At 40.0% G+C, this 18120-nt stretch overlaps 1 protein-coding gene across 19 annotated transcripts in view; it reads right to left on the reverse strand.

Moving 5' to 3' along the window:
* ADAM22 (ADAM metallopeptidase domain 22) overlaps positions 1-5573 on the reverse strand; it is a gene marked incomplete at its 3' end in the record, with an annotated part of 241995 nt that extends 236422 nt beyond the window's left edge. For 7 of the 19 annotated variants that reach the window (XM_082471714.1, XM_082471711.1, XM_082471713.1 and 4 more), the window contains exons 1-2: positions 5159-5571; positions 4544-4701 (exon numbers count right to left, since the gene is read on the reverse strand). In XM_082471714.1, the coding sequence (XP_082327840.1) occupies positions 4544-4701; positions 5159-5243 (243 nt within the window). In that variant the 5' untranslated portion in view covers positions 5244-5571. Of the gene's footprint in view, positions 1-4543; positions 4702-5158 lie in introns of all 19 variants that reach the window. The other 12 variants (XM_082471699.1, XM_082471700.1, XM_082471697.1 and 9 more) reach the window with 4 other exon arrangements.
* Positions 5574-18120: the final 12547 nt, after the last annotated feature.

Below are 18120 nucleotides of genomic sequence, written 5' to 3' on the forward strand. Positions count from 1 at the left end.
TTCCACATGCCGCGGAGCAACTAAGCACCTGCGCCACAACTACTGAGCCTGCGCTCTAGAGCCCGCGAGCCACAACTACTGAAGCCCACGCGCCTATGGCCTGTGCTCCGCAATGAGAAGCCACCGCAATGAGAAGCCCACGCACCGCAACGAAGAGTAGCCCCCGCTTGCTGCAACTAGAGAAAGCACACACGCAACAACGAAGACCCAATGTAGCAAAAAAAAAAGATTATTCATTTCTAACAATTAGGGTTATTCCACGACAACATGAATCTGGTCAGTAACTCTCCTTACTGAAATCCTTGAATCGCTTTCAGGACAAGTCCAAATTCCTCAGCAAGTCATGAAGGTGCTGCAGCATCTATTTTCTGGTTTCCTGTTTTGTTTCATCTGTCCCTTAAATCCTAACTATTTGCAGTTTAAAATGTGTCTTGATGTCACATGCCCACGTACCTCCTGCCCCTTCTGTTTGATATGCCCACCCCTTCCCTTTAATTTGGCTACTTCCTACTCACCCTCAAAACACAGCTCAGATAACACCTCTCTCTGAGAGCCCTGACTGCTCACCTGGGTTAAGTACTGTCTTCTCTCTTCCACAGCTCTCCGTGATCACCTCCAGAAAATCACACACAAGTACAGAGTGTAATTGCCTATCCATTCATCCATCTTCCTACTTGTCTGTAAATTCCTTAAAGGCTAGAACTGGGTCTTTTATCTCTAAATCCCCAGGGTCTTGCAAAAAAATTGGTACACAGTATGAACTCAAGTATATAAATGCCTTTTTAATAAACAAATAAACAAATCAATATATACCTTTGTGAGCTGATAGAAAAGCATCCTAATTTTATTTCTGAAGTAGAAAGGAAGCTGCTAAACATATTTATGAGTATAAATTACATCTATTTTAATCACCAAAGAAATAACAAGGTCCATACAGAATTAACTTATGTTTTGGGGTTCAGTGACAGCTCTCAACGAAACAAGAAATGACAAATTGCAGGACCACTCCTTACTTTCCTAACTGTAGGAAGTGTTGGCTTATGACAACTAAGTCTTTACAACTCTAACTGCCAGATTCAGTCCTACTAGTCAGTGATCACTAACTGTAGTTGAGGAGCATGGTAAACTGCTACAGCTCCCAGGTGATCCAGGCATCCAACCAGATGCACTATGTATACCTCACCATGTGCCAGCACTGACATAATTGCTTGTCATAATTACTTTGATGATAAGACAGGATCTTCACTCTCATTTCTGACTTGAATGAATAATCTACTCACGCTGTTTAACCTAAATCCTACCGATTCATTCACACCTCACCAAAAGCCAGAGTCATTCTTCTCAATAGTGAGGTTTATTCTTATAGGAAGTAGAAGCTGCACAGGCCCCAAGTATCTTCTGCCCCAAGTAGAGAGGCCTATGAACCAAAAAAATCTACAGAAGTGGTATTTCAGGGGGCTTCCCTGGTGGCGCAGTGGTTGAGAATCCGCCTGCCAATGCAGGGGACACAGGTTCAAGCCCTGGTCTGGGAAGATCCCACATGCTGCGGAGCAACTAGGCCTGTGAGCCACAATTACTGAGCCTGCGCGTCTGGAGCCTGTGCTCCGCAACAAGAGAGGCCGCGATAATGAAAGGCCCGCGCACTGCGATGAAGAGTGGCCCCCGCTCGCCGCAACTAGAGAAAGCCCTCGCACAGAAACGAAGACCCAACACAGACAAAAATAAATAAATAAATAAAATCCAAAAAAAAATTAAAAAAAAAAAAAAAGAAGTGGTATTTCAGAAATGGGGAGAAAAAGGAGGACTGCCTGTTGTCCAAGAGTGGTGGTCTTTACCAACACAGAGAAGGGCAGAGGGTACCTAAAGACATCACGAGCATGAGGCCGAGACTCTGGAGTTTAGAGGTGCAATCCTGCAGCATTTTCTGCATCTCTACTTTCTTCCTCTCTGAGAAACTTTTTGTGACTTGTTTTAAAGCACTGTCTATATCAGTAAAAATTCAGATTGTGAAAGACTCTACTGGATAAAAGACCCCACATCTTCAATGAATAAATTGCATGGAAAAAAGCAAGGAAACGGAGGGGGAAACCATGCATTAAAGAGACTTTAAAAACAAAAAAAAAAACCTAATTGCAGTTTATAGACATTATCTGGGCCCTGGATCAAACAAACTTAAATATATATATAATGTTTATATATCTATTTTATATATTTACATATATTTAACACATTTGTATATTTAATACATATCAGCTATGATAATATCATGGTTACATTTTCTAAAAAATCTGCATCTTTTAGAGGTGCATAGTGAAATTTTATAAATGAAATGATATGATTTGCTTCAAAATAATACAGAAAGGGAGAAAAAATAGATAGGATGTAGATAAAATGAGATTGGCTATGAGTTGTTAATGATTGAAGCTGGGAGTTCATTATAATAGTCTGTCTACTTCTGTGTGTGTGTTTGAAATTTTTTATAATCAAAAGTTGTAACTGGTTTTTTCGGCCTCGGCGCACGACTCGGCTCAGTCCAGTTCAAGATGCTGGCAAACAGGGCTGGTGCTTGAAAGCTTTTCGAGGAGATAAGGTGTATTTGAACATGTGACGAGTGATATATACAGAGTAGAGGTTTTTGCTTACTGTCCCTTTCATGGTGGTAGCAGCGGAGGACTTTTGAAAAGGTGCCAAATATCTGCAAGAACATATATCTGCCCCATAGAGAATTTCTGTAGAATTCAATTCCATTTAAACTATTTAAAATCATTTTTCTGCCAACCAGCCCCAGCCTGAAGCTCAACATAGTAACTAGACTAGCTATTCTATCAATACAGCTATCTTAAGAAAACTGTCAGCTGCTTGAATTTACAAAGGTTAGTTCTAAATCCCATACCTTTGACTATTCTAAACATTGTATGTTTCAAAGTATCCTTTTAAAAACTTGTTTTTTTGTGTTTACAGTTTTTCCTATAATAGATTATTTTGATGATTAAGTTTGACCCCTTTGACAGACAACAGATCAGTGGATTCCTAAGGAGCAGGGAGGAGTTTGCTGCATAGGTTTTGGTCGGGGGTGGGGTGGGTGTTGAAGAACTGCTCTACACTTTGATTATGGTGCTGATTGCCTTGGTCACATTTTGGAGTGAGTTTTACTGAATGTAAATTCAACTTCAATAAACATGGCTTTAAAAACTTAAAAAAAAAAAAAAAGTTGTAACTGAGCGTGAGAATATTCCTCTACAGAAATAATTCTAATGTATTGAAAAATAAGACAGTGTCCTATGCTTCTTCAGTTTTACTATGGAAAAAAGTCAAAATGGAAAAGGTATTTACCAAACATTAATTCAAATAAATAAATAAAATTCAAATAAAAAAAAAATAGGTATTTACCAAACAATTCAAATGATGTGATTCTTCATTAATGCTTGGCATATTAGATTTTCTACTCTAATAATGTAACTAATGGATATTACTATAGCCCTTTAAATTAATTTCTATCATGTTAAAATGTTAACAGAACTAAGTACTTGGCTACAAATACAGATTTAAGTAGTATTTTTCTATTTTTACTTATTTTACACTTACAGATAAATTACTGAGTATCACATCATCAAGATACATCTTAAAATATTAAGAATATATTTATACATGTGAAAATGTTCAGCCTGCCTTTGCTTCAGTGAAGTGTGTAAAATTTTCAACTACATGAACAAGTTCTGCCTTAATATGTACTTACAGGTGGGTGAACTGGTTGCCAGGTTGATACATGTAAATACAAAAAATGCTTACATAGCCCCAAAATATTTACTTAAATTAACCAGTAAATTCAAAATAATTTTCAAGTATATCTGTGGATGTGTGATATTGACCTAAATATGGGTAAACGGTAGTTCAATTTTTATTTAAAAACATACTTTATAAATGCCCAATAAGCAACAGGGCCCTAATTACACCAAGAGGACTGCTACCAATGAAGAAAGGGGGGAGCCGGACACCTTTTCTGGAAGGTGGAGGTGAATGGGTACATCTCTGATGTCCACAAATTGAGTGAGCTGAGAACCTTGCAGTTCAGCTTAATCTTAAGGTTTGAGTTTAGTTAGGGATGTCTAGGCTTGTTTTTCCAATTTTCCTATAGTACCAATCTTGGCTTAAATCACATAAAGTCTTCCCTTTGAAAATTAAAATAACCACAACAACAATAATGATGATGCAAATCCTGCTCAAATATTATATCCCTTCTTGCCTACGCATGGCTTTTGCCTGGCAGAGGTGAGAGGGTCTCCGCCCCTTCGCTCAGGTTGCCGCACAACTACCAGAGGCAACCCGCACAAACTCCTCTCCAGCAAAGCCCCCGGCCTATGGCTCTTTTGGGGTTTGTCGCCCCTTTCTCTTCTTTTTTGCACAGGGAGCGCCACGCATGACTCGCATTAGAATTGCACCGGTTTCACCCAAGACACTGCATCTCCAGGGCAACGGAGAGCAAACGCGGGGTCGGGGTGGGCCGGGCCGCGCGGAGGACCACCCCCAGCACCACGCCTCTCACCTGCCCGCCGCCGGGGTCGCCCCGCACCCGCGTATCGAGCGCGTCGTGCCCAGTTTCGTCTTCGCCCGAGCTGTAGATGAGCCGGAGTGGCACGATGCTCTGGCGCTCCAGGAAGCGGTTTTCCTTCCTCCTCTCCAGCTCCGTCAACGAGGCGTCTCCTCCAGGCAGGAAAGGGGGAAGGAGGAATTGGGGAGAAAAGGCGAAAATAATGACCCTGACCCACACTCGTCCATCCTGCGGTCCAACGTCTCCCTTATGAAGATCCCACCTCCCCCTCCCTCCCGGACCCCATCTGGTAAGGATGCAGAGACACAAGACGCAGAGCCTTGGACCAGCTAATCTGAGAGCATCCAGGATCGGGGCCCAGAAGCAGGGCACCCCTCTCCCATCCTCCGCACTCCTCTTCTACTTCAGAAGAAAAACAGGCATTTGACCTAAAGCTTCTAATGCATCCACACTGCATTTTTGCTTCACTTCTCTCCACCCTTCTAAAAAAACAAAAAAATCTCCCTGCGCACTCGGGAAATGGGGATGCCTCTTTACAAATGCGCTTGAGGGCTGCAAAGATGCCCGGAAAATGGTACGTCCCGGAGCCACAGAGGGCGGCGAACTTACCTGCCCGGCCGCAGCCCGCCGGGGGACAGGTCCCCAGGGCGCAGAGCAGTAAGAAGGGCACGGATACAGCCGCCGCCGCCTGCATGGTGCAGCCGTCAGCCCTCCTCGCCCGAGACGCTCAGCTCCTCATGCCCGGGCAGCCGCGTCCGGATCCCGCGCCCCGCGGCCCCGGCTCGCCTGGGCCGCCCCTTCCCAGCCCCGGCCGGTGCTGCGGCGACCGCGGCGCTGCAGCCTCCACCGCGGCGCTGCCTCAGTGCTGCATTGTGCTCCGCGGGCGCTTCCGCTGGCGGGGGGAGCGAGCGAGTGCTGCATTGGGCGGTTGGCTGTAGCTAAGTGGTTTCTAGCGCCACCCACCTCATCCCCTGGCAGAGGCTCCGGCGGGCGACGAGAACTCGGCGGGGAGCGAGCGCCGGGTGAACTCTCCCCCGCGCGCGGGCAGGGGCGCGCGCACGAGAGTCAGCTGGGAAATGTAGTTCTCTCTCCACTTCCCGCTCGTCTCCAAGACGGCGCGGACTGTCGCGACCTCGTGACCACAGGGTCATCTACAGACTGGAGACGGGAGGGAGGAAAAGGTCGAAAGAAAGAAAGGTCATCGCTGGCAAGGCCTCCTGGCACCGAGCATGCCCGAATGCGCCGACGCGGGAGCCGGGATTCAGGCACTGCGTCCCCAAAGAACTGTAATAATGTTTCCTGCCGATTTAGTAGTTAATTTAAATTATTACCAGGCAGTCATACCCTCAAGAGTACATGGTAAGTTAATCATTCAACAAACATTGTTTGACTACCTACTATGTGCATGGCGGTTGACAAGAGCAAGGAACACAACAGTGAAGGACAGGGGTATGAGGCAACTGCTGTCAGATATACTGAGTGAATACCGTTTTGTACAGTACAGAGATGTTTTCCTCCTTCCCTGGAAGAATTTTTTTTTACTCCCTGCCTCTATTGACATGGTTTCAAGTCCACTCACCATCATGGTGATTTGAAAATACTCTCCAGTGTGTCAGTGTCCCAGCCCAAGTGTGTTATCCAGCATTAAATACGACTTAGACATGGTTTCCCAAGCAAACAGTAGAGAGGGACTCTTTTTTCTGTTGTCCTAAATTCTTGCCTAAGAGAAAAATCTATCATATTTCAGTAACCACATCTCACTGAGCTTATTGTCGCTTCAAAAAATTTCCCCCAAATCTTCAACTAATGAGACCCTTAGGAATTCTATATATGACATGCAACTCTGAAGCCTGAATAAGGACTACGAAATTTCAATAGTGCACTTTAGACCTTGATGCAGAAGATTCCATAATAGTTACAGTAAAATAAAACTAGAACCCAAGGGCCTGAAAAAGCCCTTTACCTTCATTCCCTGCATTATGGACCCAAATTCTTACCCCAGTTCTCTCAGTTCGGAGAATTAATTTTACAGGTTTTGTAACTGTTGTGCTTCTCTAAGTATACCGCACAATTTTTAAATTTAAATCTTTTGCTGTTATAAACAATGCCTCCCTGCGCATGTGTTGTGAGCATTTCTCTAAGGCAGATACCAAAACAAGAAATTGCTTGGTTCACAGGGTTTGCACATTTTTTAAATGTAATAAATACATGCCTTTAAACCATTCCATCTCCCTGGGACAGAATGGACCTCCTGAGAGGCAAGGTAAGTGAGAAGATTCCTCTGGCACTAAGCTACAGTTTCCCAAGCAGTGTGTTATGGAGGCAGAGGAGTGGGAATAAGCTTGTCTCAGTAGCATTTCAAAACAAAGCATCCCATCCTATAGGGACAGAATCTCCTTTGAATCTCTTGGAAGGTAGTGCATTTCTGGCAACATCTTTCCTATTTCATATATATATCTACATATTTGTGGGATTTTTGCTGTTTTTCTTCTTTCATTTGATTCCCACCAGCTAGTTCATTAACACATTTCTCACCTCGCATATTTCTCTTTTTTTGATGAGAACATTTAAGTTCTATGCTTAGCAAATCTCTATTTAATACCGGTGTTATCAACTGTAGTCACCATTTTTTACATTAGATCTCAGATATTATTGGACTTATAGCTGAAAGTTGGCATGCTTTTACCAACCTCTGTTTCCCCCATTCCCAGCCTCTGGTACCCACGTTTCTACTCTCTATTTCTATCAGTTTTACTTTTTTTTTATTCCACATATAAGTGATATCATGCAGTATGTCTTTCTCTGTCTGACTTATTTTACTTATAATGTCTTCAGGTCCATCCATGTTGTCACAAGTAGCAGGATTTCCTTCTTATGGCTGAATAATATTCCACTGTGTGTGTGTGTGTGTGTGTGTGTGTAGATATACATATATACACACACACCCACACACACACACACACACATATATATATGGGCTTGGCCAAAAAGTTCGTTCAGTTTTAAGTAAAAATAAAAGACACATTTTTCATTTTCATTAAGAACTTTATTGAACAACGTATTCCCTAACTGAACGAACTTTTTGGCCAACCCAATATATATACACACACCACTTTTCCTTTATCCATTCATTTGTTGATGGACATTTCAGTTGTTTCCACATCTTGGATAGTGTGAATATGCTGCAATGAACATGGGGCTGCAGCAGTTTGGGGGGAAGCTCCCACTCCAGCCCCGCCACTCTTAACACCAAGAGTTAGGAGTTACAGGTTTGGGGAGAAACTAAAGCCATAGTTTTTGACCCCCTGAGGCTAACCCTGATTCATAAGGCTACCTGCACCTCTGGATTTTGGATTCACAGATCAAGTCCAAGCCCATTCTTATGTCACCATCAAGGCCCCCAAAAGGCATTCTCACTACTTCTGTTTGTTTTTGTACATTTTATTAGAAAGGACTATAAAATAACCATTTAGACATTTTACCTCTTCAGTATGCAAATATAAATAAGATGTAATATAGGAAATCTTTGTTTTCATATAAGAATAAATCTGTCCAGTTTCTGCTATACATTATTAAGGTTTCATTCACAGAGCCAAAAAGAGTATGCCTTCTTTGCAAAAAAATGTCTGTTTAGTTCCTCTGCCCATTTTTAATTGGATTATTTGGGGGTTTTTATTTTTGTTTGTTTTGTGGGGTTTTTTTGTTATTTTTTGTGTTTTGTTTTATTTTATTTTTTTGCTATTGCATTGTATGAGTTCTTTATATTTTTTGGATATTAATCCCTTATCAGATACATGATTTGCAAATATTTTCTCCCATTCAGAAGGCTGACTTTTCATTTTGTTGATAGGTTCCTTTTCTGTACAGAAGCTTTTTAGTTTAATGTGTCCCACTTATTTATTTTTGCTTTTATTGCCTTTGCTTTTGGTGTCAATTCCAAAAAGTCATCACCAAGACCAATATTAAGGAGCTTATCCCATATGTTTCCTAGTTTCAGGTCTTAGGCTTAAGTGTTATGAGCTTCTGGTCTTACATTAAGTCTTTAAGCCATTTTAAATTGATTTTTGTATATGGTATAAAATAGGGGTCTAGTATCATTCTTTTGCATGTGGCTGTCCAGTTTTCCCAACACCATTTACTGAAGAGACTGTCCTTTCTCTGTTGTATATTCTTGGCTCTTTTGTTGTAAATTAATTGACCATATATGCATGGGTTTATTTCTGGGCTCTCTATTCTGTTCCTTTGATCGATGTGTCTGTTTTTATGCCAATACTATACTGTTTTGATTACTATTGCTTTGTAATATAGTTTAAAATCAGGAAGTATGATGCCTCCAGCCTTGTTTTTCTTTCTCCATATTGCTTTGGCTATTTGGGCTTTTTGTGGTCCCATACAAGTTTTAGGATTTTTTTGTTTATTTCTGTGAAAAATGTCTTTGGAATTTTGATACAGATTGCATTGAATCTGTAGTATGGACATTTTAACAATATTAATTCTTCCAATCCATGAACAAAGGATACCTTTCCATTTACTCACGTCTTCTTTGATTTCTTCCATCAACGTTTTATAGTTTTCAGTGTACACGTTTATTACCTCCTTGGTTAAACTTATTCCTAGTTATTTTATTCTTTTTGATGCAAAAAGATGGGATTGTTTTCTCCATTTCTCTTTCTGAGAGTTAATTATTAATGTAAAGACATGAAATTGATTTTTGTATTTGATTTTGTATCAGGTTTGGCTTGCAGGTGATGCTGCCATAAGCCATCAGAAACCCATAAGATGTCAGCTTGAAAAGAGTGCAGTGTTAGGTACGCAACAATCTTGTCAGTATGAAGTCCTCCAAGATGCAGGCCATAAAATACTTAAAGAAGTAAAGGTATTTTACAACCCAAATAACATTGCAATATGTTGATACTGATTGAGACTTGTCTGGAAGGCTGCTTTCCACTTGCCTCCTTGTTATAAGAGGTTATAAGCACCCTGCTCCAGGGAGCTTGTTCAGAAGATCAGAGGTCAGTGGAATCCAATAACTCATGGGTAGACCAGTCTGTGACTCTACTGTGGCCACAGATACAAATCAAAGAGGAAATCAAAAAATACCTAAAGACAATGAAAATGAAAACACGATGATCCAAAATCTGTGGGTGCACAAAAAGCAGTTCTAAGAGGGAAGTTTATAGCAATACAAGACTACCTCAGGAAACAAGAAAAATCTCAGGTAAATAACCTAACTTTATGCCTAAAGCAACTAGAGAAAGAAGGACAAACAAAACCCAAAGTTAGTAGAAGGAAAGAAATCATAAAGATCAGAGCAGAATTAAATGAAATAGAGACTAAAAAAAAAAAAAGAAAGAAAAGATCAATGAAACTAAAAGCTGGTTCTTTGAAAAGGTAAACAAAATTGATAAACCCTTAGCCAAACTTATCAAGAAAAAGAGGGAGAGGGCCCAAATCAATAAAATCTGAAATGAAAAAGGAGAAGTTACAGCCGACACCACAGAAATACAAATGATCATGAGACTACCACAAGCAACTATATGCCAATAAAATGGGCAACCTAGAAGAAATGGACAAATTTTTAGAAAGGTACAATCTCCCAACACTGAACCAGGAAGAAATAGAAAATATGAATAAACCAATTACCAGTACTGAAATTGAATCAGTAATTTAAAAACTACCAATAAATAAAAGTCCAGGACCAAATGGCTTCTCAGGTGAATTCTACCACACACTTAGAAAAGAGTTAACACCTATTCTTCTAAAACTATTCCAAAAAAATTGCAGAGGAAGGAACACTTCCAAACTCACTCTATGTGGCCACCATCACCCTGATACCAAAACCGGACAAAGATACCACAAAAAAAAGGAAGTTACAGGCCAATATCACTGATGAACATAGATGCAAAAATCCTGAACAAAATACTAGCAAACAGGATCCAACAACACATTAAAAGGGTCATACATCATGATCAAGTGGGATTTATCCCAGGGATGCAAGGATTTTTCAATATCTGCAAATCAATCAATGTGATACACCACATTAACAAATTGAACAATAAAAACCATATGATCATCTCAATAGATGCAGGAAAAGCTTTTGACAAAATTCAACACCCATTTATGATAAAAACTCTTCAGAAAGTAGGCATAGAAGGAATCTACCTCAACATAATAAAGGCCATATATGACAAACCCACAGCTAACACCATACTCAAAGGTGAAAAGCTGAAAGCATTTTCTCTAAGATCAGGAATAAGACAAGTATACCCACTCTCACCACTTTTATTCAACATAGTTTTGGAAGCCCTAGCCACAGCAATCAGAGGAGAAAAAGAAATAAAAGGAATCCAAATTGGAAAAGAAGTAAAACTGTCACTGTTTGCAGATGACATGATGCTATACATAGAAAATCCTAAAGATGCTACCAGAAAACTACCAGAGCACATAGGTAAAGTTGCTGATTACAAAATTAATATACCAAAATCTGTTGCATTTCTATATGCCAACAATGAAATATCAAAAAGAGAAGTTAAGGAAACAATCCCATTTACCATCACATCAAAAAGAATAAAATACCTAGGAATAAACCTACCTAAGGTGGCAAAAGACCTGTACTCCAAAAACTATAAGACTCTGATGAAAGAAATTGAAGATGACACTAACAAGTGGAAAGACATACCTCGTTCTTGGATTGGAAGAATCAATATCATTAAAATGACTATACTACCCAAGGCAATCTACAGATTCAATGCAACCCCTATCAAATTGCCAATGGCATTTTTCACAGAACTAGAATGCATAATTTAAAAATTTGTATGGAAACACAAAAAGCCCCAAATAGCCAAAACCATCTGGAGAAAGAAGAATGGAGCTGGAGGAATCATGCTTTCTGACTTCAGACTATACTACAGATTACAGTAATCAAAATGGTATGGTATTGGCACAAAAACAGACATATAGATCAGTGGAACAGGATACAAAGCCCAGAAATAAACCCACGCACCTATGATCAATAACTCTATGAAAAAGGAAGTAAGAATATACAATGGAGAAAAGACAGTCTCTTTAATAAGTGGTGCTGGGAAAACTGGACAGCTACATGTAAAAGAATAAAATTAGAATATTCTCTAACACCATATACAAAAATGAACTCAAAATGGATTAAAGACCTAAATGTAATACTGAATACTCTAAAACTCCTAAGGAAAATATAGGGAGAACAACACTCTTTGACATAAATTGCAGCAATATCTTTTTGGATCCACCTCCTAGAGTAATGAAAATAAAAACTAACAAACAGGGCTTCCCTGGTGGTGCAGTGGTTGAGAATCTGCCTGCCAATGCAGGGGACACGGGTTCAAGCCCTAGTCTGGGAAGATCCCACATGCTGCGGAGCAACTGGGCCCGTGAGCCACAACTACTGAGCCTGCGCGTCTGGAGCCTGTGCTCCACAACAAGAGAGGCCGCGATAGTGAGAGGCCCACGCACCGCGATGAAGAGTCGCCCCCGCTCTCCGCAACTAGAGAAAGCCCTCGCACAGAAACGAAGACCCAACACAGCCAAAAATAAATAAATAAATTAATTAATTAATTAATTTTTTTAAAAAAGAAAGGTTTAAAAAAAAAAAAACTAACAAACAAAAAACAAATGGGACCTAATTAAACTTAAAAGCTTTTGCACAGCAAAGGAAACCATAAACAAAATGAAAAGACAACCTACAGAATGGGAGAAAATATTTGCAAATGATGCAACCGACAAGGGATTAATGTCCAAAATATACAAACAGCTCATACAACTCAATATCAAAAAAACAAATAATGCAATCAAAAAATGGGCAGAAGATCTAAGTAGACATTTCTCCAAAGAAGACATACAGATGGCCAACAGGCACATGAAGAAATGCTCACCATCACTAATTATTAGAGAAATGCAAATCAAAACTACAATAAGGTATCACCTCACTCCAGTCAGAATGGCCATCATCAAGAAGTCTACAAAAGAATAATGCTGGAGAGGGTGTGAAGAAAAGGGAACTCTCCTACACTGTCGGTGGGAATGTAAATTGGTATAGCCACTATGAAAAACAGTACAGAGATTCCATAAAAAACTGAAAATAGAACTACCATATGATCCAGCAATCCCATTCCTGTGCATATGTCAGAAGAAAACTCTAATCTGAAAAGATACATGCACCCCAACGTTCAAAGCAGCACTATTTACAATAGCCAAGACATGGAAGCAACCTAAATGTCCATCAACAGATGAATGGATAAATAAGATATGGTACATATATACAATGGAATATTACTCAGCCATAAAAAAGAATGAAATAATGCCATTTGCAGCAACATGGATGGACCTAGAGATTATCATACTAAGTGAAGTCAAAGACAAATATTATATGGTATCACTTATATGTTGAAAAATGATACAAATAAACTTATTTACAAAACAGACACAGAGTCACAGATGTAGGAAACAAACTTATGGTTACCATGGGGGAAGGGGGGAAGGGATAAATGGGGAGACTGAGATTGACATATACACACTACTATATGTAAACAGATAACTAATAAGGACCTACTGTATAGCACAGGGAACTCTACTCAATACTCTGTAATGAGCTATATGGGGAAAGAATCTAAGGAGTGTATATGTATATGTATAACTGATTCACTGTGCTGTACAGCAGCAACTAACACAACATTTTAAATCAACTATACTCCAATAAAAATTTTTTAAAAAGAAAAGAAGATATGGTGTATGTATACAGATGCACACACACACACACACACATACACACACACACTGGAATATTACTGAGCTGTAAAAAAGAATGAAATAATGCCATCTGCAGCAACATGGATGCATCTAGAGATTATCATACTAAGTGAAGTAAGCCAGATAGAGAAAGAGAAATATCATATGATATCACTTTTATGTGGAAGCTAAAGAAAAATGATATAAATGAACTTATTTACAAAACAGAAATAGACTCAAAGACATAGGAAACAAACTTATGGTTACCAAAGGGGATGGAGGGGTGGGAGGGAATAAATTAGGAGTTTGGGATTAACATATACACACTACTTTGTATAAAATAGTTAAACAACATGAACCTACTGTATAACACAGGGAACTGTATTTAGTATCTTGTAATAACCTACAATGGAAAAGTTATATATATAACTGAATCCCTTTGCTATACACCTGAAACTAACAAAAAATTGTAAATAATACTTCAATTTTGAAAATGGTTTTAAAAAATCAAGGAAGACATCATAGAAGACTGAATGTTTACCCTGAATTTTAGAGGTAAGGAGGAGTTTGTATGATGGACAAGGGAAGAAAAAGGTGGGTGTTCCAGAAATATTGCCAGCACAAGCAGTAGGACCTAGAAATTTGAAAATTCTAAACATTAGTGAAAACTTTTCATATGCTTAGCTGTCTCTATGTTTTTAAAGGTCCTAATACTGCAGGGCTGGGAAATAGAGTTACCTCCTTTCCAGAGGAGGGGAAATTTGAGCTGAGTCCTGAGGATGGGAGTTGGATAAGTAGAGATGGCAGGAAGGAGGGCTGATGCTGCATTAGCCATCATGTGATGGTGAAGGAAAGGCCAAAGACACTGCAGAGATGTCAGCAATGACATCATTTAGCTGCTGAACCAGCTGAATTTGTTTCAGCTACTTCAGTTGAGTTTTCTATTATTTTTTGTAAAATGCATTCCTAACTCTAGAGAATCCAATACCACAATGGAGTACTAAAAGCAAGAGGCTTTAAAATACAGAATTGGTTGGGTAGAGGGGTTAGGATAGTGGGCAGTGAGGACCTACAACTTTCCTAGGCTGCTGATAACAGTGGAAAAATTGGTCAAATTATCATCTGCTGTGTTTGGGGACCAAGAAAATGTAACAGGAACAAGGCTATAGTTTTAGGAGAAATGTTTGGAAAATCTCAGGTTTTTCATGTGTGTTGGCTACTTCTTGTTGTTGAAAATAAAAGGATGGAAAAAGATATACAATCAAAATAAAGTTGGTGTAGCTTTATTAATGTCAAGTAAAATAGACTTTGAACCAAAAAAAAAAAAACTCACTAGAAATGGATTTACTTCATATGGATATATAGCTTAATGCACCAATTGTAACAATTATAACAATTCTAAACTCGTATTGCCTAATACTTGCCTAAAACAAGTTTAGTATTCAAAATGTATAAAGCAGAAAGTGAAGGAAGTGATTAGGTGAAAAGTGGAAGGGGAATATTATGGGTCAGGCTGGCAAGAACTGAACTCAGTGATCAATGTTAACGTTACAGAGACAACCAAACCGCATCTGTACATTGCACATGGAAGTATACACCACCACTTATGAGGTATTCTTGCTAAAAATTTGAACCTCAATCTGATCAAGGCTCTAGATCATGGGAAATACAGAGTACGGAGGAACAGATAAAGCCTAACCACAGGAAGGTAATCAGTGAAACTCAGAATGTGGAAAAACACAGGACAAATGGGCCCAGTGTCTTCAATAAATACATAAATACATAAATAAAGGGGAGAAAAGGATAAATGTATACATTAAAATAGATTTAGGACACTGTCTTAGCCTGGGTCCTCCTGAAAGTGAATATTTTACATTGGAGTGTGAACCCAGAGATTAAGGAAGTAAAACAGAGAAAGAAAAGAGTAAAGACAGGTTACTGATCAGGAAATCTTTCAATCCCATGGGATCTTCTGAGGCGCCATATGAGACACATCTCTGAAACATCGTAGGGGAGAAAGAGGGGAAAATTTATCGGCTCACATTCCCCACTGGTCAAAGTTTGCTCCCAGGGCATTAACTTGCCCTTCTGAGTTTTGCCCGTGCATGAAGAACAAGCAGTTTCCTACACTAAAACAGTCCTGAGAACATTAGCTGTTCCAGGCAAACTTGCACTTTTTGTTTTTTTTAAAGATTTTTTTTAATAGTTAATTTATTTCCCCTACAGTTCAATTCTTTTTTTATTATTATTTTATTTATTTTTGGCTGCGTTGGGTCTTCGTTGCCGTGCTTTCTCTAGTTGCTGTGCACGGGCTTCTCATTGCGGTGGCTTCTCTTGTTGCAGAGCATGTGCTCTAGGTGTGCAGGCTTCATTAGTTGTGGCACGTGGGCTCAGTAGTTGTGGCTCACGGGCTCTAGAGCATAGGCTTGCTCAGTAATTGTGGCACATGGGCTTAGTTGCTCTGCAGCATGTGGGATCTTCCCTGACCAGGGCTCGAACCCATGTCCCCTGCATTGGCAGGCGGATTCTTAACCACTGCGCCACCAGAGAAGTCACTTTCTTTCTTTTTTTTTTTTTTTTTGATGCCGACCATCTCTAAAATCTTGATTGAATTTGCCACAATACTGCCTCTGCTTCATGCCTTGGCCTTTTGGCTGCAAGGCATGTGGGATCCCAGCTCCCCAACCAGGGCTTGAACCCTCACCCTCACATTGGAAGGCGAAGTCCCAAACATTGGACCACCAGGGAAGTCCCAGAACTTTGGTTTTGATGGCTTAGCTCAGTGAGGGGGACTGAGGTCAAAGCCCAAGAGGAGAAGGCTAATAGGAGACCCTCTCCTCATTAACCTGGGACCCCAAAGGGCCCAGAGTAAAGGTGAATGAAGTATATCCAAAATCTCCCCCTCATCCACAGAGGACTACAGAGAAAATGGCCTTGGCACTGAGCTGGGTTGAGGGATGGGGAAAGGAGGGAAACTGGTTCCTAAGAATACAGCACCATCTTATGTGGGCCTTATGGGAATTTGCAGGCAAGCCTGTCCCCAAAAGTCATGAATTCAGGACACAGCATCATCAGTGAAGTACTCCTTTGAAAAGAACTTCTGAATTTAATACCCAGTGAAGTCTTAAGATTTATGTATGAATTTATAGGAGATAGGGGCTAGAAGAATATATTAAATGACATTTTTTGGTAAACAATCCAATCCAGAAAGATATTCTACAAGAAAAATGACCCAGTTTTTTTCAACAAATAGATGGCACAAAAAGTCAGAGTGGGAAACAGGGAACTATTTAAGATTACAAAAGGCTTGTTATATATTAAGCACATATAAACCAAATGCAAAGTGTAGACCTTACTTGGATTCTAATAAGAAAAAAATCAGGGAAATTTGAATAAGGACTGGGTATTCGATGATATCAAGGAATTATTGCTTAATTTATTAGGTATCATCATGATATTGTGGATTTTTAAAAGGTCATTTGTTAAAGATACATGGTGACGTATAATATTTATGAGTAAAAATATATGATATCTGGCATTTTGCTCTAAAACACTTAAAAATATATTAGGAGGAGCATAGGTAAATTATTTACTCACAAACTGGCCCCCATACACAGAGGGCAAGGAGAGACTAAAGAATGAGGCAGACCACTCCAGATTGCAGGTGGCAGGTAAATAAGCGAGGGAGCTTACTTACAAGGCTTGTCTTGGGTGGCCAGAAGACAGGTAGATCTCCGCACCAGCCTTATAGAATCTTAACGTTTACATAGAGGCCTTAAGTAGGTTCAGTCACATATACTATCCAGATGGTCTCAACAACTCTCTCAAGGGTGCAGCCTTGAAACAGCTCCCACTGCAGGAAAGGAGGGTAGAACTGTACATTCCAAGGACAGGGTGTAACTGAGCAGGAACCTACGGGGCTTCCGAGGACGGGCCCTTCCCTCATATCCTCTGCTTTAGCTCCTCTCTGAAGTACCTAGATAACAGTATCTAATGCACATTCCTGAGTTGTTTTTACAAATGTGGAAACCCCCCACCAAGTGGAAGATGTTAACTACTTGATGATCATATGAGCATGTAGCCCCCAGACCTACTGACACCTAAAGATTGATAATGCTAACCCCTGTGACACTGCCCTGTTACCTCACCATCAGCCAATCAGAGAATTGTGCACAAGCTGATCACATACTCTGCAGACTGCCCCCCACCACCACCTGGCCTTTAAAAACGCTTTGCTGAAACCCTTCAGGGAGTTCAGGTTTTGGAGGGGCATGAGCCACCTGTCTCCTTGCATGGCCCTGCAGTAAAACTTTCTCTGCTCCAAACTCTGACATTTCCATTTGTTTGGCCTCACTGTGTGTCAGGTGCACGAACTTGCGCTAACAAGGGGAGGGGGCGGGGGGCCTTCAATTGCCTGGGTCCAGCTCCAGGTTCAACTGGTGGTTATCTCTTTTCAGTTACCTCTCCGACAATAAGAATGGCAAAATGTTGATAATTTTTGGAGCTCGGTGACAGGTCCATTTTACTATTTTCTCTACTTCTGCAGGTTTTAAAATTTCGATTATAAAATTTTGTAAGAAGATAAGAAACAAAATGGTTCCAGACTAGCAGTTCCTCTGAGCACCTGGCAGAAGCAAATGCAAAACATCTCTGGAAGAAAGCAACTTCAAACTAGGCCTTTAAGAATCCTCAAAAATTGTTTTTAAGCAGCAATGGTACATGAATGAGAATAAGCAAAAATTATTTAGCAGAAACATACCTGCTAGGTCCTTAACTTTACACCACACACGAAAGTCAATTCTAGGTGGATT

Source organism: Balaenoptera physalus (assembly GCF_965194825.1).
Source record: "Balaenoptera physalus genome assembly, chromosome: 8".
Classification (NCBI taxonomy): Eukaryota; Metazoa; Chordata; class Mammalia; order Artiodactyla; family Balaenopteridae; genus Balaenoptera; species Balaenoptera physalus.